General features: G+C 35.7%; 2 protein-coding genes and 3 long non-coding RNA genes across 9 annotated transcripts in view; 1 reads left to right on the top strand and 4 right to left on the bottom strand.

The window, feature by feature from the left end:
- The window catches only part of LOC127956360 (uncharacterized), a 216,496-nt gene that overhangs the window by 188,831 nt on the left and 3,929 nt on the right, over positions 1–23,736 (top strand). The gene's annotated exons all lie outside the window — the stretch shown is intronic.
- Positions 1,907–5,947, bottom strand: LOC127956374 (uncharacterized). Its single transcript, XR_008153543.1, has 4 exons — positions 2,613–5,947; positions 2,454–2,509; positions 2,240–2,302; positions 1,907–2,097 (listed from the first exon to the last, which is right to left on the bottom strand). It is a non-coding gene; the product is annotated as an uncharacterized LOC127956374 (long non-coding RNA).
- LOC127956363 (probable methyltransferase-like protein 25) lies at positions 7,246–8,632 on the bottom strand. 2 transcript variants are annotated; one of them, XM_052554227.1, is made up of 3 exons: positions 8,485–8,632; positions 8,274–8,353; positions 7,246–8,159 (listed from the first exon to the last, which is right to left on the bottom strand). In XM_052554227.1, the coding sequence occupies exons 2-3, from the start codon at positions 8,313–8,315 to the stop codon at positions 7,494–7,496; spliced, it is 708 nt and encodes a 235-aa protein (XP_052410187.1). In that variant the 5' UTR covers positions 8,316–8,353; positions 8,485–8,632; the 3' UTR covers positions 7,246–7,493. The 2 variants fall into 2 exon arrangements, with proteins under 2 accessions (XP_052410187.1, XP_052410186.1); XM_052554226.1 differs by having other exon boundaries at positions 7,248–8,159; positions 8,235–8,353.
- LOC127956367 (uncharacterized) lies at positions 10,366–14,801 on the bottom strand. Of its 2 annotated transcripts, XR_008153532.1 has the most exons (6): positions 13,812–14,801; positions 12,419–13,474; positions 12,155–12,272; positions 11,605–11,669; positions 11,303–11,381; positions 10,366–11,160 (listed from the first exon to the last, which is right to left on the bottom strand). It is a non-coding gene; the product is annotated as an uncharacterized LOC127956367 (long non-coding RNA). The 2 variants fall into 2 exon arrangements; XR_008153531.1 differs by lacking the exon at positions 10,366–11,160 and having other exon boundaries at positions 11,174–11,381; positions 12,155–12,275.
- On the bottom strand, positions 20,675–23,347 carry LOC127956377 (uncharacterized). The gene is made up of 4 exons (XR_008153546.1): positions 23,211–23,347; positions 23,013–23,082; positions 22,037–22,193; positions 20,675–21,848 (listed from the first exon to the last, which is right to left on the bottom strand). It is a non-coding gene; the product is annotated as an uncharacterized LOC127956377 (long non-coding RNA).

Genomic DNA, 23,736 nt, shown 5'->3' with positions numbered 1-23,736 from the left:
GTAACAGGTAGACGGCCTCTCTAGGCCTCTCTGTAGGTGAACTCCCACATATTGTGGTTATCAGATAGTAGGCTTCACAGGTCTCTCTGAAGGTGAGCTCCCACATACAGTGGTTGTCAGGTAACTTTTCTGTACACACGCTAAGCCTGTGTACTTTCTCAAAACCACATGGTGGTCAGTGTGCACGTGAACACTTTGCGCACTGTCTCAAATCCACGTAAGTGGTAAGTGTGCACGCAAGGCTCTGCGCACTTTCTAAAATCCTGTACGGTAAGGGTTACGCGGTAAGATGATTAGCCCCGGGGTTCCTTGGGCTTCATCCAACCAGTGTGTATTTGATATACACCTCAAGCACCGCCCCTCAACATGGGGGGCTGCGTGGGCAATTCTCGCGGTAGTTTAGCAGCGCTCCCCTTTTCAAAAAGGGTCGCCTATGAGCATGCTGCTCAAGTCTTCCTCTCATGGGAGACTGAATTCTCGTTTTTTTCATCAGAGCGCTCCAGTACTGCATACTGTTTTGAGACGCACTGTGAGAGCAGACATCCTGCTGAGGCAGGGGCTGAGGCTCGGGGAATGGTGCCTGATCACCAAGGTGTTGAAGCAGAGTTAGAGAGGTTGGCCAGACCTGGGTGGATCGGTTTTGCGGCTCAAGAGAGCGTCGCACTATCCCCTCTGGCTTCCTCTGACTCATCCAGCTCCATTGGGGCTGGACGCCATGGTACAGGCGTGGCCGAGGCTTCATCTGTACGTTCCATCCTCCAATTGATCTGCTCCCGGGCCATTCCATCTACGAGCTGCTCTATCAGAGTGCCACGAGAGCCCCTCCTTTGTGACAGGCAAGACTTGGTAATAAACAGTGCTAAGTTCTTAGCCGTATCCCTTTAAAGGAATCCTTCGTGACTCCAAGCCTTCAGCTCTACCCCGGGCCGAGGCCCTTCAGGTAAGTTGGGTATGTAGGTTAGGCCTTTGGCCATAAGGGATAATGTCATGGACAGCCGTCGAACCGTCCCAGGGGCGACTCCTGGTGAAATGGTAGAGTTGGTACTTAGTGTTTGCCATGATTCTGGCCTGCACTACCCTCAGCATGGCGGCGTGGGTATACTGTTCCCCATAGTGTCCCTTCAGAGGACGCAGTTCGAAGTTGTAACCATGTAACAAATGTAACCATGGTTCCCTGAGAGGGAACGAGACACTGCGTCCTCTAGCTCCCTGCCATGCTTCGGACGCAAGCTTCACGAAGAAGATAAGTGATGGGTCCTACGGGCGTGTATTTATAGTCGCGCCGGTAGCGACGTCAGAGGCTGTCGCCGGCAAACACATTGGCGTTTTTCAAAGTATGCTTCAGACACAGGTCACGACGAGGTGTTCCCCATAGTGTCCCTTGAGAGGACGCAGTGTCTCGTTCGCTCTCAGGGAACCATGGTTACATTCGTAACCTGAGACGTTTATAAGTAAAATATATAAGCCCAGCAGACAAGCAATATGCATAATTTATTTATTTTTATTGTCCACATAAGATAATAATAGTTGATAGTTCTATTGTTTCTTTCTATTGTGAAAGTTACTTATCACATCCAGAATAAATGCAAGCATTTTTTCAGTATTATCCGCTCATGAACTCAATACTTTCTGTGGTGAAGCTGCCGTTACATCACTGATGGTCATTGTGTTTATATTTGGGATGTTTTGATTGTCACTGTGTTTGTGCTTTGTAATGTAAGATCATACATTTGACTTCAGTGATCATGTTATCTCTTATTGACATTCAAAAACAAAATTAAATCTGTTATGCCTTTGTAGATTTTGTTGGATTCTTTGGCCTTGTTAATATATATATATATATATATATATATATATATATATATATATATATATATATATATATATATATATTAACAAGGCCAAAGAATCCAACAAAATCTACAAAGGCATAACAGATTTAATACAAAAAAAATGTGAGATTGGACATATTAATAACAATATCGATATATCAATAACTCAGCATTAGTTCAGATGTGATGAACTGAAGCAGTGGATGACATCATTGAGCCAAATGACCCCATTCTTTGTTTGACTCCTCCTCCATATTATCATAATCTGTTATTAAAAAGAAAATCTTAAATCATGTCAAATACTGTAAGTGAATAAATATTTGAAGTCTAAACAACTGGAAAAATATAAAAAAATATTAAATCTAAATAAAGTATAATATGAGAACAAAAGTGTTATAGTAACTTACTCAACAGGTTTGTCACATCTTCACTGACACTCATGACATCATCATACTCCTTCTGAACTCTCTCTGATCAAGAATGACATAAAAACATCTCATATCAGTTTATAAAACACTTTATCACATTTGAAGGATCCCTTTTCCCTTCAGTGACTTGATTAAATGGAGTGAATATCTAATACTCATCTAAACATGAAAAATGTAGTTCTGTGAATCTCACCTGTTTCCCCTTGAGAGATCTGTCTATGACATCATCATAATTCTCTGCTGTGTCAACTGCACATAAAAATATGTGTCAAAATTAAATATGAGTAATTTAAAATATCTGTAACAATCCGGATGTATTATATATATTTTAACTGATAAAAGAGTAAAACACCTTTTCTGATATCAGAGTTTAGTCCGCTTGTCATGACATCATCATAGCTCTCAGGAGTGTCTTCTACAAATTTACACATTCATCAGTCTCACTTTCACTTTCATTTAATTCAGTAAAAAAAATCTAACTAAATGTACAGTAATATTTTAAATTAAAGTATATTCTATGCTGTTGTAGAGTAAGAGAGTGACATCTGTCTCACGATCTGGTTTCAGTCCATCAGTGATGACATCATCATAGTATCCCGGTGTGATTTCCTTCACCATCTCTTCTGCATCAACACACAATATGTTTGGATACAAAACCAAAATATGTTCTTTTGGCAGATCGTAAATACATTAATCATTTGGTGATGAAATACATTCAAACCAACTGCAAAGTCTGACCACCAGAGCCGACTGGTCAGAGGTGGCTTTACCACTTTGTGGCCCCCAAGCAACGTCAAGACCCCAGGCCCCCTCGGTACAAATCAAGTTCCAAGGAAGGAGGGTCCCACACACTTACATGTTTTGCATGATGGTTAAAACCACTACTGCTGCTGGTTACTAGAGCAATAGTGATTATTTTCACTGAGAGAGAGAACTGCAAGCTACATTTATTACTTGGTTACACGCTGCTACTTTAGCCTTGAAGAACAAAGCCTGGGCATCTGTTAATAGCACTTCTAGAAAAACCGAATAATATATTTCTGATGTGCAGTAAAAGATAATTGAGCTTCACAAATTAGAAAGTGACTTTAACAAAGGAGCTAGAGCAGTGAAAATTCACATTTCCACCATCAGGGTAATAATTAAGAATTTCCAATCGACAGAAAATGTTACGAAACTGCCTGGAAGAGGACGTGTGTCTATATCGTCCTAATGTGCGGTGAGAAGGAGAGTTTGAGTAGCTAAAGACTCTCCAAGGATCACAGCTGGACAATTTGCTGAAAATAGTTGAGTCTCTGGTTCAGAAAACCTTTAAAAAATTGTCAAACAGCACCTACATCAACACATGTTGTTTAGGAGGGTTTCAAGAAAAATTCTCGTAGCTCATCTAAAAACAAACTCCAGGATATTCAGTTATCAGCCATGACTAACTTTAAAGGGGAATGGCTTCTATGATCAGATGAAACAAAAACAAAAAAATTAGCATTTTAGCAGCAAACACTCAAGATGGTTTAGGTGAACACAGAGATAAAAAGTACCTCATGTGTACAATGAAATATACTGCTGTATTTTTGTTGTTGTGGACCTATATTTCTGCTGAAGGTCCTGGACATCTTGTTTAGACACATGGCTTCTTTGATTCTGTCAAATACCAACAGATAAAAAATCTAAAAGTGATTGACTCTGTTAGAAATGTGATAATGTACCAGGTTTGGATCAACCAACCGTACAATAATCCCGGGTTGAAAACAACACAGAAATGGGTCACCGAACTCAAAACCAAGCTTCTGCTATGGCCATTCCAGTCCTCTGACCTGAACCCTAGAAAATGAGAGGAGTGAACTGAAGAGGAGAAGCACCAACAAGGAGCTGGGAATCTGAAGGATCTGGAGTGATTCTGGATGAAGGAATGGTCTCTGATCTCTTGTCAGGTGTTCTCTAACCTCATCAGGCATTATAGGAGAACATTTAGACCTGTTAAACTGGCAAATGGAGGTTTCAAAAAGTATTGAATAAAAGGGTGTCGTTAATTGTGGCCAATGTGTATTAGAGAAAAAACATTTATTTCATAATGATATTTCCCCCCATTTTAAATTATTATTACACAATGAAAGGTTAGATTTTTGTGTTTTTTAAAAAAATTTTAACTAAACAATCAAGAACAAAAATATTAATTATAAAATAATAACACATTTGAATATTATTATTTTACTTTTTTGATACAGGGCTGCACATTGCTGGAAAAAAATATATATTATACAGAGAAATGCATTTCCACAGAGCTTGTCTTGTTCTGATAGAGACTGATCTGCCCGTGTGTGTGTGTGTGTGTGTGTGTGTGTTCTTACCCTGTCTGTCGTGATCAAACTCTTCAGAGAGCAGATGGTAGCAGCAGTCCACACTACAAACAGCGCGCAGCTCCTGTTTGGCCCCAAACATCCTCAGAGTGCTGGGGGCCAAATCTCAATATTATATTGTAACAACAATGAGTTTTACAGAATAATTAACTCAAATGATATATAGGGAATTTGAATAATTAATCAGGAATATGATTAATTTATACCTCAGATGACAGTTACATTAAATTTGATTGATTATGAAAAATAGCTCAATTGCTTATACCAATAAATAATCACAGGGTACTGTAACTTACTCATTAATGTCAATATTCCATTCTTCATATCAATTATTGTGATATTTCTTACCGTAAATTACTGCAACTCAAACAATGGTTTGTCCAGCAAACCACTGTTGACCTATCAATTTTCAATAAAGTTATCACGCCTTATAATTCAAGGAAAAATATTCTCTGGCCATGAAAACATTATCCTATCCTTATGATAAATTTAGTTTCTAAATTTAAAGCTTGTAGCTAAAGATCAGACATCTCAGTGACTCGTAATGTAAGTGGGGTGGAGTCCAAGCCAATCGTCAGTATATGGGTTTTTAATAAATCAACTAGTAATACATCAAACTACAAATCACACAGAGTAAATATGCGTACGACAATACAAACAGTAAGCTTTATACAAGACATAACGGAATCCAAATAAAAGAGAGAGAGAGAGAGAGAGAGAGAGAGAAAGAAAGAGAAAATAGAATGAGATCACATAAGGAGCTCAGGTATGGAAATCATAGTCAGTAACTTTTGGAAGCCAACAACGATCAGATCATAGCAACACTTTAAAGCAGCATTTAAATCTCCATAGAGAAACTGATACTTGCATGGCCCAGTGTGCGTGGCGTGAGATCGGCGTCGAGCGTGTGAGCTTTGCACGCTGTTCCTTTTGAAAACAGCTTGCGTGGTCCTGGAGGCCATGTGACGCGCGTGCACGCTGCGCTTGATCTTGGCGTGAGCGTGTAGCACGTGGTCCTTTGTTCTGTCCTCGTGCGGTATTTGAAAGGTTCAACAAACAATGTTCCAGAATTCGTCTTCCTTGTGTGGAGAGGCGAATAGTCGAATAAACTTAGTAAAGAAAAGAAAAGAACGAAAGCTTCCAAAGGAGCCATTAAAATGGCTTTTTCTCTCAGCCCCTGTGCTGAGGGGGGCTGAAATGAGCGCGGCACGAGGCCGCACAGAGGGTCGCACAGGAGAGCAGCGTGTCCGAGGACCAAGAACGAGAAGAAGAGAGGAAGAGGGGGCGGATCTTGTTCGGTCGATTCTTATAGCTTGAAATGGTTCACGCCCCTTTTCGAGGGAACATCCAATGAATGTCCGCGATCTGCAGCGGAGGGAAAAGTTCCTTTGTCTCTGTGGAGACAATTAAAGATTAACACACACTGCTAAAACCCAGATAGTCCCAATTTATATGGGAAACATCTAATGTACCAAAAAGGAATACGTAATACATTTATAAAACATAAAAACAAAAAGGTAATGAATACATTCCATAGAATGCATTGGGGAAAAGAAACCAGTGATTTGGCTTCTCTCCTCTCCTGTTGTCCAGGGTGGTCGTAAAGTTTTACGACCTGCAAAGGTGGGGGTTACATACACATGACTATTTGAGAAAGAGTTAGGCTGAGGAGAACATTTCCACTTATAAGTCAGCACTTTAACCATTTACCCAGGATTAACCATTTTTATGCAATACACAAACATTAAAAATACATATTAATAAGGACTTACAAAAGTAAGGAACTTTACGAAAGGTTTCCTTTGTCTCCAGTGTGTTGGAGGAATTTGGGGGGGTTTTCAGGTCTCCTTTGAAGCTCGCATGGGTATCGTAAATAATTTAAGTCCAGCCAGGCTGGTGCCAGGCCCAGGCATTTAGTGCAAAAAGGGTTTCATTTGGAAAATCTGAATTAAACACATGAATCGATGATCTGCATATCCGTTACAATATGATGAATTAATATAATAAAAACAACATCAAATTCTTTAATTTATTCATTAATTATAATGATGATAATTAGTTAAATTGCAATTATAAAAGTAATTCAATAATGTTTATATTTTAAAATATTCTAAGTCATTAAAATTGTTACAATATAATTTTATTAATAATAATACAGTAGTTACTATTATAATTAATGTTGTTTTCATTTCTGTTATTTGTTATTTGTCTTTGTAATTTAGTTCACAATGAATAATAAATTATTATTATTACTACTGCTATTGTTATCATTTTAACAATATGTACTTAAACCATTTAAAATTATTATTATAATTATTATTATTTAACAATCAATTAAATGACTGATTTTATAAAACCATACTGTTGTATATTTTGTAAACACATTTTCTGCCCTGATACTTTATATTATAATTAGAATTTTATGATTATTATTTGATAATTATTATTATAATTATTAACATGTATTTATTAAACATGAATTATTTTGCATATTTACACTATTTTTCTTACAATAATTCTAAAATGTATTATTAATTATTCATAGTGACTTAATAATAATTATTATTTTTAAACAATTAATTAAATATTTGGTTTTATAAATTACAATAATAAATAATTCTTACTATTATTATTGCTATTATTATTCTCCCTTGGACAAAACCATCATCTCTTGACCTCCAGCTCTGTGATCAGCGTCTTGAGCTCAGTTTCTGCAGTGACATTCATTTACATTTATTCATTTAGCAGACACTTTTATCTAAAGCGACTTACAAATGATGACAATGGAAGCAATCAAAACCAGCAAAAGAGCAATGATATATAAGTGCTATAACAAGTCTCAGTTAGCTTCAACGCAGCACGCATAGCAAGTGCTTTTAAATAATATAATAAATAAAAAGAAAACAGATAGAAAAGAAAAAGATTAGAAAAGTAGTTTCTTTTTTAAAAAATTGAATTAGAATAGTGAGTGCTAAAGTTAGAGGGTCATATGAGGTCAGAGGGGAAAACAGGCAGTCGTCTCTGATGTTCCTTCTTCCTTCTCCAGCTTTCCTCTCCAGATTCTCTCTCTTCCTCTTCTCCAGACTCAGCTGGCTGTGGTTGACGCGGAGAGAGACGTCTTCTGTGACGTCTAGAGACAGCAAACTGAGGAAGCTGCTTCCTGAATCTGAATCATTCAGGTCTAATTGACATTCAGCAGCATTATATGAAGCAGATAAATCATTGGTGACTTGTTTTGATAAAGCACTGCTATCCGCTCGAGCCTCAAAGCTTTCCTTTTCCTCAGTAATAAAGTTTCTGATGCCATCACTGTTTTCAAAGTTTCTGCTGTGTTGTATACTCGCATCCTCGCTGTCCAAAGTTTGCTTCCTAGTGGCTTTGTTTGGTTTCTGATAAGCTTTGGAGAACTTCTTCAGTTTCCTGTTCCTCTCCTGAGCTCCATGTGTGTTGGTGCTGGAGGAGTCGATCCCGAACACTTGCAGGTTGAACCGCATGGACAGATAGGAGCACAGGTAGCCTTTCCCTGAACCCACGTCTATCACCTGAGAAGAAGAAACAGATGATCAAAATAATAAATTCATTTTGTTTTGAACTAATTACATTTCAATCATTTTTACCTGTTTGACTCGGCAGTATTTGGCCAAACTAGCCACAACCTCGGACACTGCCTGCACCTCATGGGCCTTCTTACAGTTCATAAACTCATCCGGTGTTACTGCTTTGTCTGATTACTGTCCTATGGGAATTACAGACAATGCATGAAATATGACCTTCTAATAACCTGAATTTGGCATGCATAATAATCACAATAAAGATGCAGTGGAATCTAAATGTGGTTTTCAGTGCTTCTGATCTGACTGCAGTTACCTGCTGTAGTGTCTCTAGTCATCAGTCTCAGATTCTGCATCAGATCTTCCAGCTGCATACAGACCCCCAGACCTGGTAAACAATGGGCTCTCGCTGCCCTCAGCAGGGCTGATATGTCCACCAACTTCTTTGAGGAATTGCAGAAACCAAAAGTTTTTTTTTTTCTCTCCTAAAAATAAATAAATAAATATATACATATATATTTTTATGCAAATCAGATGGAGAGCATCTTACCTTCTTATCACTCTCATGCGGTCTTGTGTGGAACTGAAAGCACACAACACTTCCTCTGGATTCACACACATAAACGTGCTCCAAGTCCAAACATCACGCATGTAGGTAAAAGTCCACACAGTGTGAGCATTTGAGATACTTAAAGAGCACCTATCATGGAATTTTGAAATTTACCTTTCATGTAGTTTGTAACATAGATCTAAGTGAACAAAAACATCCTGCAAAGTTTGAAATATAACAGTGCACCGTATATAAAGTTATTGTATTTCAAAAATAAGAGTCGACTCTGAGTCATTTTTATGAATCGTTAGAAGACCGAAGCCTTTTCTCTGACTAGATGAGGTCAACTTGTCAAGTTATTTGAAAACGACACGCCCACTTATTGCGCTCCAAGACGCCAGTGAAAACTACAAAACATAATGGCGAGGGGGGCGTGTTAAGATGGCGGAGAGATAAGTCGAACTTTTTACAGGCTCTGATGTAATTGTGTAAAAGGCCGTCTATTCTTAGTCTACAGTTTTTCTTTATTTAAGATTATTGATTTACTCTGTTTTCTGTTACTACATTCGTGAGATTTTTTGTTTATACGAGTCTATTCGCTTGTCTTTTTTGCTGCACTCGCTGAAGCGTTATGGCGGGAAAACTGGAGAACATGCCTATGCTGGAATAGCTTCAGGTGAAGAAAAAGATGAACCTATCGATACGATGGAGATTGAAGTGTCGTCTGCTAAAGATGTTAGACAGAAGACTATGCCTCACACCCCTCTCAAAAGTCCTGGACCCAAAAGAGTGAAAGCAGTACAGGAAAAGGAAAGTGATGATATTTCCACTAGCGTTCTGTACGCCGCCATCCAAAGCCTCAGTCGTAAATTCGATGAAAATTCTGAATACATTTGTGCCTTTGAATTCCAACTGAAAGTGAACACTGATGCAATTGTCAAAATTTCCGAGTCTCTGGATGCCAATACGACGGCGTTGAAAGGTGTTAAGGAGGATGTGGTTAATTTGAAATCACAGGTAACTCACTTACAGAAGGAAAACGAAGTGTTGAAACAGAAATGTGTGGAGCATGATAGATACAAACGCAGGTGGTGTTTGAGGCTAAATGGAGTTCCAGAAAGAGAAGATGAGGATGTCAGAAGTGTCGTGATTGATATCTTGTCTCAGATTGTCCCTCACTCTCCAGAACAATTGCAGAATACTGTGGACACAGTTCATCGCCTCGGCAAAAAAGTGAAGGGTGCAAGATCGCGGCAAATCATCATTCAGTTTGGCATGAGATTTGTACGTGACATGGTTTGGAGAATGTCAAAGAATGCACCAGTCTGCATGGAGAAAAAAAATTAGTTTTAGAGAGGATTTTTGCAAGGACGACCGGGAGGCTCATGCTCATCTACACTGTAAAAACTAAAGGTTCCTGGAGGCACCTTTTGGGGTTCTTCACTTCGCCACGCCGGCGGAACCGTCTGAAGAGCCTCTAGGCACTGCTCTAAATGGTGGTGGTTCTCTGAGGAACTTTCAATGGTTCCAGGAGGAACCCTTTTATTATGATGGCCAGGAACCAACTGGGGTGCTTAAAGGCACCATTTCAGTTCTTTAATGCCCCCCCCCCCCTCCTGGTTTATTTGTCCTGCTATTGACCTTTTTAATGATTAAAAATAAAACAAATGCGTATAAAACAGTTTATTGATAAACAACAACAATATCCATAATCACAATACTGCACATCACAGTCCCATTCATGGCAACATCAGTGTTAATACTGCTATAAACAACAACAAAAAAAGCATTTACACCTTGGTTAAAATTAGAAACAAATAAATGTGACTCAATAATCTTAGAACTTTAAAAAAACATTTTATGTACCTAAAACAATGATTTAAATTTTAGACACAATGCAATTAATAGTAACATATTCTTTCCTGTTCTAAATAGTGGTGACTGATTGGGAGAATTCACACAGGACATTTCAAGAAATTGATAAGCCTCGAGATAGATGTATTTAGCTTAATAAACCAGTTTCTCAGCAGCATAAGTTGTTATAGTTGGGTTAACTTCGAGAGCAGTGAATGGGAGAGTATCATAAATATATTTTTGCATTCTCATTTACTCAAATAGCAAAATGAAAAACTCTACAATAGCATTTTCACAACTTTCAATCAGAGGAAAAAATCTGACAGCGACTGATAACAGCAGTCAGAAGAGAGAACAATGTCAAATTTAGCATTCATCCCAAAGACTCTGGATTAGAAACACCCTTGCATTAGCATTAACTATTTCTTTCTGTAATTTGATATGAATGTGTTATAATACAAAGTATAGTGTTATAAATGCACATAATAATAAAAAAAAAATCAAAATATACAAACATTGTGAGGATTTACGATACAAACACAGCTGAAACACATCATCAGTCTTGTGAAAATTGTCCATGATCTCCTCCTGAATGACCAACAGATACAGCAGAAAAATAGTGCGCTTTAGTGAACTTTTAATTGCTTTTCTATATAATGTTGAACAGAACACAGTTACTCATAGTAAGGTGAACTCATGTCTGCATGTTCATCAGCAAGAAGCTCCTCACCATCAGGAAAGTCTGCAGTGCTGCTCTCACCAAATGGGTCTCCTGTTATTACCACTGCTGTTCTGAGATTATGTGTAGGCTGTTATAGTGATATACATCAAATTAAATAATAAAATATTTACATTTATTCATTTAGCACAGGTATTTTTTTTATTATCTTAAAAATGAGGAACACCACAGGAATTATTTATGTCATATTATTGCATTGAATAATGGTTGTAGACTAATTAAGTACACAATGTGTCTATAATGTGTGTGTGTACACTACATATGTCTGCACACATGGACAAACTCATACTTACCTCATCATATACAGTCCAGGACAGCAGGATCATCATGTAACAGGAAGGGCAATGGTATAATTTCTCTAAAATAAAAAAAATAAAAAAGAACTGTTAATAACCTATAAATGGGGTTAAGTGAAGTTAACTAAAGTTCGGGAGCAGGGCCACACCTCAAACAATCACCTGACTTCCAAACCTCCATATATACCGGGCCACCTCACACCGCTCTGCTAGTCTTGTTCTCGAGAACCCACCCTTCCCTCCCTTTCTCATCCATTCAACCAACCTTATCCCACATTATATTTCTATCAGGTTGTATCAGGGGGTCCTCATTGTCTGGCCTAAATATACGCTAGAGACGGTACCCCCACCCTGAGTCTCCCTGAGCCATCAATTCAAGATTCCCTGATCAACCTGACCATCATCCCATTCCCTCGACCCCTTCATCCTCTTTCTACTCTTCCCCAGTTGCATAGTTGGTTTGTGGCGTGGTCCTAGCTAGTGAAATAATTGAATGTTTTAGAAGGGTTTCTGGTGTGTGTCTGCTACCGTTCACTTAATTACACACCTGCAAAAGATGGGGTACGTCCAGAGAGGTCTGTTTATTGTCAACCAGCATCAGACTTCAGCAGCTGTCTGTCCACTGCCTCACAGGTGTCCACTACAGAGCCACATTTCTTCATTAACTGCTGAATAAAAAATAACATATGGGTAGTTTTTTTATTGTTTAATTCAGTTCAGTGTAACAGTGTATCATATATAATTTTGGATTAGGCCAAGCTGAAACACTATTTCAGTTATTTCAATGTCAAATAAATAATGAAATACTTACATGGTGCTGCTCTGTTAAGCTTTTGAGACTTTCAGAGAAGTCATACTGGATTTTCTGAGGAGAGTTTAAGTACTTAAAACCAGTTTAACCTCTTAACCTGTGCCCCTATTTTTGAGCATTTTCTGAAAAACGACATACCCAAATGAAAATGTCTGTAGCTCTTGAACCCTATGGTGTAAATTTATAAATCTGGTATTGTCTGAAACTAGACGTTTAAACCTTTATTACTCTGAAGCCAAATTATCTCAGAATTAGTATAGTAATAGAGTAAAACAAGGTAAAACGTACATGAAAGTGACTCACGATACGTTTGAATGAAATTCACTAAGGGAAAATGGATGGGACTTTGATGCCAAAGGCCTAAACATACCATAAACATAAAGCTGAATGTCTGACCATGTTTTGATTCAAATTTGAAGATAATACTCCCAAAAATGTAGTTTCTGTAAGCTTTTATATGTAAGAAAGTCTAGGCGTCCTTTCAAAAAAGCTACTTGGGGACTCCAAATGGACACCTTATAATAAAAGCTGAAATAAAAAAAAAAACTGGTAAAAACCTGCAGAAAGTACATTTTTATGGTATTTTATTTAAATATAAGCTTTGGAAAAGTAATTTAGGTCTTTTATTTCAAGAAAAGTCTAGGAATCCTTTCAAAAAGGCTATTTAGAGACTCCATTTGGGCCTGCATACTTCATAAACTACATATGAATATCAGTTCAGAAATCTACCCATGAAACCACACACAAAAACAAAACTATCAGAACAACATTTGAACATTTTAATGAAACTCTTTATTTTGAACAATTCTAATTATGAAAACATATTTGATCAGTGAGCATTTTAGAGCAAATAAACAAAAAATGAAAAATACAAATTTATTTATTTTTTACATTTTACATTTTGTAATAGTATTTTTTCTTTTCTTTGCTAATTATTATGCATAATCAAGTCACTGAAAAACTAAAAGAAACTATTTACAGTATTTACAGTGTAGGAAGACACTCAAGGCAGTCACCAAAAAGCTTTGTTCTCTGACAAACAGGATACGGAAGACACTGAAACACAGGAAAGGGAGAAAGAGTGTGTAAGCAAATCAAATCAAACTTGCAACAATGTTAAATGTTGTATACACACACATAAACATACATAGCCAATGTTTGTAAACACGCACAAACACACACTCAATACTCATGCATATGCACAAACAAAGAAACAAACACACGCACTCAATATACATACGCACGCACCAACAAGCATAAATAAATCATTTAGCCCCTCATGTTTTCCCTCTCCGTTGTAATTTTTATAATCTAATACAGCTAACATGAATCAAAAGCTGCAAACACAAGATAAACATATATAAGCATTGAAGAGAACGGCGTTGAAACTCACGTGCTAATGCTATATGGCTCGCTGGCACACGTCTCTGCGCGTCTTCCTGCTGCTTGTCACCGCTGCTTCTCATCACTCCCACCAAAACACGATCAAACACCACAAAAACTCTTCTAAAGTCGACGTTCTTTGATGGAGAGATTCAGATGTGAGCTCTGGAGAAAATCCTGTCGCTGACAAACACCCGTGTGCTGCGCGACAGAGCGATCTGAGTACTCCAAGTACAAACAAACTAAAGTTTTGCGCACGGAGATTCTTCAAACTGATTACGTAACGGTGCAAACTGTGAATCGCTGTAAACGTCCTTATGGTTGGCTAACACTTCCATCGATCAAAACTCTGCTGGCTAGGCATTGGCTAGTTTACAATAGCCAAACAAGAGGTGTGGCGATTGACACCTCGCTAAACCAGTCAGTGACCCCTGGAGTGTTCTGGGCTATAACATCGCCTGTGATTGAAGGAAAGAGACGAGGGAGGGTTCATTTTACTCGGAAGAGACCATTCTATGAGAAACAAGAGCTGGATTACGATTTAGAATCGATATTTCTTTGAAAATGGACGCTATTTACAACTATAACTCAAATCGCGCATGTAAACAAAGGAGGGTCTTTCGTTTTTTCCCCTATTTATTTGTTGTTTTGGATTAAAAAGTGGGATGCATCTTGAAGAGTGGACCCTTACCTTGAAATGTGTGCTGGTGTTTCTTGGAATAGTCCGAGCTGACCAGAACTATAGGCGATGAAACGTAAGTACTGCCACGCAATTTGTACAAGTTTAAATGACCGGTCCTTCAGTATTTATGTTAACCATTTCCTCTCTGCTGTATTGATTTAAAAAACAAGCTCAGAACGTGGATATTGAGTGTTTTATCTTTCAAATGATATATAGTTTATGATAGTTTATTGAATATTTTTCTAAAACAAAGGTTATTAAATTGACAGCCACGCCCTGCCACGCCCTATCGGCCCGGGGGCGGGCCGGTGCGAGTTAAGTTAAGTACGTTATGTGCAAATGTAACGTACGTTAACATGGATGTGTAACTATTTAACAAACGTAAACGAAAAAGTTACAATCAATAAACACATAAACACGTAAACAATGAATAAACACGTAAACATTTAAACATCATGCGTAAACCAAACTAATAACGTTAATTATTGTTTGTCCCACAAAGTGCTTTAGACTCGTAAGCATCGCGGCTATTAAATTAATGGTTAAAACAAACATACAAAAAAACAAACAAACAAAAAAAAACATAGCCTACAGTCTAATGTGTCAGTGTGGGAATTAGTATACAAATAATAAACCTGTGTATTTATTTCGGAGTCTTTACTCACCTTGCGCAGCGGTTGTTTCTTACTCTCTTTGATGAATGGAGCTTGGAGCCGTTACTTCTTTGTATTTGAAATCTCTCTTCCACGCACGCGCGCGTGAGCAAACAGTAGGAGCGCGGACGCGTCCAAACCTCATGCATTTTCTTCTTGACAACAGCTGAAAAATTATTTCGGAATAATTTAAACTTATTTTATTAGGCAAATTAAAAAAAAAAACTCTAAATATTACTATTGTACCGATTGTTATAATTAGAATATTTTTTATTAAAGTAGCTAATGCGTAATGAGTCATATTTAGTTCAATCATATTTCTATCCACCTTCAAATGATTTAACATTTAGCCTATTTCAATAAAACTATTTTATTTATTTATTTATTTATTTATGTTTTGACAGAACAAGTGTGAAGATTTTTACATTTAGTTTTTTTTTCACATGGAAAGTGCCACAAAAGTCATTGTTCCATCACATTCCTCAGTCAAATTTCATTTTTGTCACATGAATCTCTTGGTTCTTCCAGATGCTGGCTTTTACAAGTGAGATCTTCCAGGAACCACTTTAATGTTAACAGAGCTTACAGTAACCCTTTTTTAAAATGTGAGTTCCTCCAGGAACCTTCAGAGCACTTTGAGGTCTCAGTGTAATGAAAGGGTGACTCCAGAACCTCAGAACTGGGAACAAAGTGCTTCGAGGATCCCATGAGTTCCTGCACGAACTGCAAAGACTCTAATGGTTCCTCCTGGAACCATATTATGAGAAAAAGAGCTTTGAGGCACTTAAAATACATTTTAAGGTTCCTGGAGTACTCAAAAGGATACCTGATGCACCTTTAGTTTTTACAGTGATATGGCCTAAAGTTGAGGAGGCAAGAAAGAAAAACTTGAAAGCATCCCTTCGCGACGGATATGCAGTGATTAATGATCAGAGAGTGACAGCTTAGTTAGTGGTGAATGAAGTGATAGCTTTTGAGTTACTTTAAATCTGTGAGGAGAATAGCTTCAATTGTCTACTAAGGCACAGTTAGGCTATGTCGTATTCAGGATCATGCGATTGTATGGATCTAGGTATTTCATTTAGAATTCTATTCAAAGTTAATATCGAATATATTATTTGTACATCATTCTTTAAGGCTTATTTTGAGTTCGGTTTTATCGGCCTTAAATGTGTTATTATATGCCTGTGTAAGAGGAACGATATTTGATCTTCTGCAAAATCTGTAATTAGTTTTTTTCTTCTTCTTCTTCTTCTTCTTCTTCTTCTTCTTCTTCTTCTTCTTCTTAATTCAAGTTTATGTATTTTTCTCTGTTATATCTAAATGTTCGAGGTATTAGGTGTAATGTTAAACGTAAGGCACTTTTTCTTTTTTGCAAGGAGCAAGTAAAAGTAAATTGTTTCTTTCTTCAAGAGACTCATTCAACTGATGTAGATGTGAGATTTTGGAAATCACAATGGGGTGGAGAGGCTTTATTCTCTCATGGAACTTCTCACTCAGCAGGGGTCGCTTTTTTGTTTAAACGGATGGACAGCAAAATTGTTGCAAGTTCAAGCGATAATGTGGGTCACTGGATTATGGTGGTTCTTGAATCAAATGAATGTAATTTAATTTTGATAAATGTTTATGGTTACACTAACAAGGCCGCTAATAAGTTGTTTTTTCAGAATATGGCTACAAAAATTGATGTCTGGAAGAACACATATTTTACAGATAAAATTATTATTGGAGGGGATTTTAACGCTGTTCCAGATGAATGGCAGGATAGATACCCCACTCCTTTCACCACTTTTTCCTATAACCCCCTGATTTATAATATATCTCAGTTTCTTGATTTAATTGATGTTTGGCGTGTACAGAACCCACATAAGAAACAATTTACATGGGGTTCCTTTTCAGGGCGCATTCAGCGTTCCAGGTTGGATTTTTGGTTGATAACTAATCTTCTTTCTTCTACATTTGATTGTAATATTTCTCCTTCAGTTTTAACTGATCACAGTGCCATTTCACTTTCTCTTAGGAGTAATGACAGCTCTACGTCTACCAGAACTCACTGGAAGTTTAATAATAATTTACTAAAATGTGAATCTTTTTGTAATTCTATTTTGTTAATGATTAATAATGTTAAAACCATGTCTGAATTAACCTCAATTGGCAAATGGGAATGGATCAAATTTAATGTAAAAAAAATAGCGATTAAAGAAGGCAAACAAATTGCAAATGCTAGAAAATTTAGGCAGACAACAATTTTATCAAGACTAAATTATTTCAGTAATAAAGACATACTTAGTAAGAGTGAGGAAAAAGAACTATACTCTTCAATCAGAGTTAGATGATTTTTATACAGAAAAGGCTAAAGGAGCATTTATACGATCTAGAGCCAGGTGGATTGAGGAAGGGGAAAAAAATTCTTCATATTTCTTTAATCTAGAAAAACAAAAACAAGCTTTGAAAATTATTAATAGACTTAGTATTGATAATTGTATAAGCCAAGAAAAAACACTAATTGATGACTACATATATTCCTTCTATAACTATTTATATAAATCTAAATTTTCAGAAAGCGATTGTGATCTCTTCTTCTCCTTTTTAAAAGATAGAGTTCCTATTATAGACTCTGATTTTAGAAATATGATGGATGCTGACATTGAGATTTCAGAATTAGACACTGCTATAAAGCAAATGTCTAATGGAAAGTCGCCAGGTATTGATGGCATCACAGTAGAACCATATAAACACTTTTGGCACGAAATAAGAATTTTAGTTTTTGAAGCACTAAAGGAATGTATAGATAAAGCTGAATTATCTCCATCAATGAAGCACGGTTTAATTATTCTAGCTCCAAAGTTGAACAAAGATAAATTATTTTTAGACAATTGGAGACCAATAACTCTTTTATGTAATGATTTCAAACTGCTCTCTCATGTTTTTGCAAATAGATTAAAAAAGGGTATTGGTGAAATTATCAGTGAAACACAATCTGCTTTTATTAAAGGGAGAAGTATTCACAGTCATATTAGACTAGTTCTTGATATGCTTGATTATAATTTTTTAATTCCCCAGACAAGCTTACTTCTATTTCTAGATTTCTTCAAGTCATTTGATACCCTTGAACACTCCTTTTTGTTTAGATCCTTAGAAACTTTTGGTTTTGGCCCTATGTTTTGTAAAGTAATTTCCATGTTTTATAATGATATTTTTAGTAGTGTTTCTCTTAATGTTGGTTCATCACCCAAAATCCAAATTAAACGAGGAATTCGTCAGGGATGCCCTGTCTCACCATTACTTTTTAATCTTGCAGTTGAACTTATGTCTTTATTCATTAAAAACTTTGAAGATAGTATAGGCATAGATATTCTTGGTAGAACCTTTACTATAAGTCAGTTTGCAGATGACACTCTTTTATTTCTTAAAAATAAAGAGGTACTTCCATTAGTTATTGAAAAAATTTCTGTTTTCTCAAAGGCATCAGGCCTGACTATAAACTTTAAAAAATGTGAATTAATGGCAATCCATAGTTGTAACTTAGACGTTATAGAGGGCATTCCAGTAAAAAAAGAGATTAAGTATTTAGGGGTTATGATTACAAATAATGTTGTTAATAGAGAACATACAAATTTTAACTCTAAAATAGAAAGTATGAAAAAATCCTTAAATCATTGGTTATCTCGAGACCTATCTATACTGGGTAGAATTCTCTTAACTAAAACTGAGGGAATATCCAAACGTATCTACTTATCTCAAGCCTTGTATACTGCCCCTAGAGTAATTAAATCGGTGAATTCAATCTTATTTAAATTTATTTGGAAAAATAAAACGCATTATCTATGTAAATTTCATATGGTAAAAGAGTATGAACATGGAGGTTTGAGAGCCATTGACTTTGAATCTCTTCTTGGTACATTCAGAATAAAATGGTTGAAAGAGTGTTTAACAAAGTCACACTCGATATGGTATCATATTCCTAACCACATTTTAAAAAAAATTGGCGGCCTTGATTTTGTGTTGAGATGTGATCTCGACCCTTGTAAAATTCCTCTGAAGGTATCTACTTTTCATAAACAAGTACTGTTATTTTGGAAAATGATGTTTACCCATAACTTTTCACCTCACAGTTCCACTCTTTGGAACAATAGGGTTGTAATTATTAATAGAAAATCTCTGTTTAAAAGTGATTGGTATAGCCAGGGTATTTTTTTTATTCATGATTTGTTAGATGATAATGGCTTTTTCTTATCTTATATTGATTTCATTAGTAAATGAAAGTTATGTTTCTCTTTGTCAAAATATCTATTATTTAAAAAAAAATGTAACTTCATTGACTTCAATTTTGGTTTCATCCTTGCTCCTTGTTATTGTGTTTGTTTTATTTTTTTCTCTCTCTTTAATGTAAACTATGTGCTGGTCTATAGGAAAGTGTCTTACATTGTTGGTTCCCTGTCTTGTTATGTACATTAAGCAATAAAAAAAAAAAAAAAAACCTTAATGGCGATGAGACGCTGTGTTCTGAAGTGCGACTCAAAAGCAAACTTTTTTCATCTGCCCAAGGATGAGCATTTGAAGAATAAATGGCTACAATTCATATATCTAACTGTACCACAGAAGTATAGTCCGAGCCTTGTGCTTTGTTCACGCCAGTTTGAATGACGACTGCTTTACCAACTTAAATGCAATCAAACTTGGATTCGCGAGCCGGCTGAGGAAGGTTCAGTTCCAAGTGTATTTGCATCAGCTTCCTCCTCCGTATCACAACCTGTAAATGTTATTAATAATTGTTGCTTTTATGTTTTATGTAGCATGCTTAATAATTGTTTGGTTTGTTGTGTAAGCACCGTTTAGCTTCTAGGTCTTCAATGACAATTGAGATATGTGAATTGTTGGTCGTTGTTTTCGGAGTTTTCTTTAATAGAGTCATACCTCGTAGTAAAGGAACGTTACTGCATTTTTTTTTTTTTTTTTTTGGTAAAGACGTTATGTTTATGCATCGAATTAACGCAAACAAAGACTGATTGTGCTTTTACAATATGAACTCTGGGCTATACTCGCTAACATACCATTGAATTCCTTATCTTATTTTTAATTTTTTACTACAAACTACAAAGCAGTGGACTATTATCATTATTATAACACAATTTAATTGATAAAATTAAATTGTGCTCCGTGTTAAACAATAAGTATTATCTCTGTAAACACTGCTAACATTTTACTTATATACTCACATTGGTCAGAATATGTGCACCAATGTTTTAATAAACTTTTATATTGTTTTTTGTAATTTTTACGTAAATTATGTGTTTTTATTCCTTTTTATGCACCAACATTTCGTTAACAAATAAATTATTTGCTTTTATTCTTTCAGAGTAAATCATATCAGAGCATGCATTCAAAGTAGAGTTTTACAATCTGATGTGGCTTGTCAGACTGCCTGTCCACAAACTGTTTCTGTGACGACGCAAACAGATGAATTTCAGAAAAAATCTGTTGGAACCCAACTGTCCTCTAGTACAATGAAGAACATTCACATTCGGAGTACAGGTATACCTTTAATAAATGTTTTATTTATTTATTTATTTTTAAAGATTTTAATATCACTTTTTAAATGTCATTTTTTAATATAAAAATTTTAACGTAATTGTATGTTATTTTTAAGGTTCACAGGCTACAGTTGCTTGTGTGACTGTTGGCACATCAACCACCTGTGATATACCGCAGGGATCCTCAAATCTGGACCTCGAGATCCACTTTCCTGTACAGTTTAGCTCTAACCCTAATCATACGCACCTGAGCATTCTAACCCATGCCAATCAATGTCTTCATTATCATTAGAAAATCAGAGGTAGCTGACTTTTATCAGGGTTGGAGCTAAACTATGCAGTGCATTGGACCTCCAGGGCAAGATTTAAGGAACCCTGATAAACCGTTTGCATCAACACCAGTAAAGTCTGGTTTCAGACCACCAAAAATACCTCTGCTGTTGGAAGAAGAGAGGGGAGAGGAGGAGGAAGAGTCAATATGACTATTAACAAAAAAATTTCAAACGTATTGTAGAGAAGCTGTCCTTTACTGTGTCTTCTGTTATTGCAGACTGTATCTTGCTGCGATTCATAATGAAAACGCCAACAGAGAACAAGCCACAACCAAGGCAGGACAGGCGGTGTACCGATTGGTGTTCCCGAAATCAAAAAAGGGCAATGTGTAGCACGGCCATTAAAAAAAAAGTCAACATATAGTAAGTAACAAAACATTTTACTAAAAAAAAATGTAAAAAATTTGTCAAATATTATAAATGTGTAATAAGTAATGTAACATTTAAATTACAAACACCAACTAAAAAATAAAGATATTTTAAATTTGAAATAAGTAATAAAAAATGTAATGTTTTTATTACAGCTTATGTTGATGAGCTACTGAAGCTCGTATTTGAAGAAGTGGTCATGGACCCCTCTACATTTGTGGAAGAACTGAAATCAGTCCCCATTCCAAAGCCACTTTGTGCAGAGTTTGTCAGACCATCAAAGGTGGAAGCAATTGCCAGCCATGTTTCAAGATTCAGTCAAGCGGAGGTCGAAAGCCGGTGTACTCTCCAGTCGGATCTGGAAACTCCTGGTGTATCAGGTTCACAACACAGCTCAGAAGGACAACCCGGACACTCCGACCCAAGTAGCCCCAGCAACAGCTAACAAAGCTGCGGTATGCCACATGGTGGAACTTTCTAAAAAAATAAAAGACTTTTTTTTTTCTATGTGACCAAATAAGATGATTACATATTGTTTTTTTGTAAATAAAGATTAATGAAAATAAAAACATTATTTCAATTTCATCATTTACGTGTTCAACTAAAAATATAAGTATGTTATTATATAGATTTGATTATTTGTAGTAATATCAAACTATACTTACTCCTCTGTGGTTCTTCGCCTTAGACGGCCATAGTCACATCTGTATATGTTATAGATGTTCTGCAGTACATGCATATTCAGACAATTCGGATCAAAGCCTGGATGATGCAGCATGCATGTTGGTGGGACTGGAACTTCGTTCATTTTTTTTTTACAACCTATATTGAAAAAAGGTGTATCATCAAAGAACAAGTATAAGTCCATGTATGTATGTGAGTGTATGTATATGTGTGTGTGTATATATATATATATATATATATATATATATATATATATATATATATATATATATATCTATATATATCTATATATATATATATATATATATATATATATATAGATAGATAGATAGATAGATAGATATGTGTGTGTGTGTGTGTGTGTGTGTGTGTATATATATTAATTAATTTCAGGAATTCAACTTAAAATTTGAAAATAAATCATAGACTCATTACAAGCAAAGTGAGATATTTCAAGCCTTTATTTGTTATAATCTATGATTATGGTTTACAGCTTGTGAAAACCACAATATTATAATCTCCGAAAATTTGAATATTGCATGAAATCACACAATAGTTTAGTCCATGGACATTTAGAGCACTACATTTCTTCCTTTTATATATATATATATATATATATATATATATATATATATATATATATGTATATATATATATATATATATATATATATATATATATATATATATATATATATATATATATATATATATGTATATATGTATATATATATATATGTATATATGTATATATATATATATGTATATATATATATATATATGTATATATATATATATATATATATATATATATATATATATATATATATATATATATATATATATATATATATATAGAATGTGTTCACTTAACGTAAAGATTGTGATTTTAATCTATAGGTTTACATGTACTAGTTTCGAAAGCACAAGTATTGAATAAACAATAGATTAGCATTACCTGTCGTATTTCTTTGCAGCAAACATTTTCTCTCTCGCTTGGCATTTTAATGCAGTTTCCGCACGTGCGCCTAAACAATCGCCGATTAATTCATCTGTAACTTACGTTACACTTTGATAGCAAAATTATTTAACATCATATTTAGCGTGCTCCATTGGGAAGTGACAAAAACCAAGGTAACGTTACATTGATGTTTACCATTGAGAAATCCTGCTCCAGTCGTGGTGTTTGCGATTGAGTTTGTTGATCATTCGCATCTCCAGAGGCTTCCCCTTCATATTCAGACTTGAAGTGATAGGGTAAAATTGATGCCATGTTTGTTCATACACTTTGATGGGCGTTCCGTTTCCGAAAATAATCACATCGGACCAATCACCGCAGATTAGCGTCACGTAAAGGCGGGGTTTTGAAAAGTGAATCACTAAACGAATCATTTGAGAATCGCTGTCAAAACAGGTAAAAATAAATGCAAATTATAAGAAAACTAAACTCTTTTTTGTCCTTGCATGCATGCAAAACTGTTGTTGGGGACTTCTAAAACAATATTTGGAATATTTTAAATGCCAGAAAATAATGTTATTTTAATAATGCTCTTTAATGATATGGAGAGAAAGCGCTTAAGATTTATTTTCTCTTTAAAGTGTCGACGGGTATGTCATTAAATGCTATTGTTCACAAGGACACAGAATAGCGAGAGCAGCAGCTGTAGACCATAGACCCAGGC

Source organism: Carassius gibelio, chromosome B4 (assembly GCF_023724105.1).
Source record: "Carassius gibelio isolate Cgi1373 ecotype wild population from Czech Republic chromosome B4, carGib1.2-hapl.c, whole genome shotgun sequence".
NCBI lineage: Eukaryota > Metazoa > Chordata > Actinopteri > Cypriniformes > Cyprinidae > Carassius > Carassius gibelio.
Note: the sequence above shows the minus strand (reverse complement) of the source record. Positions and strands in the feature narration are given on the sequence as shown.

Excerpts from the sequence above, each read along its gene's own strand:
- LOC127956363 (XM_052554226.1), bottom strand. The coding sequence starts at position 8,315 with ATGAACTGTAAGAAGGCCCATGAGGTGCAGGCAGTGTCCGAGGTTGTG. Across the intron at positions 8,160-8,234 it reads AATACTGCCGAGTCAAACAG|GTGATAGACGTGGGTTCAGG; the intron begins GTAAAAATGATT and ends TCTTCTTCTCAG.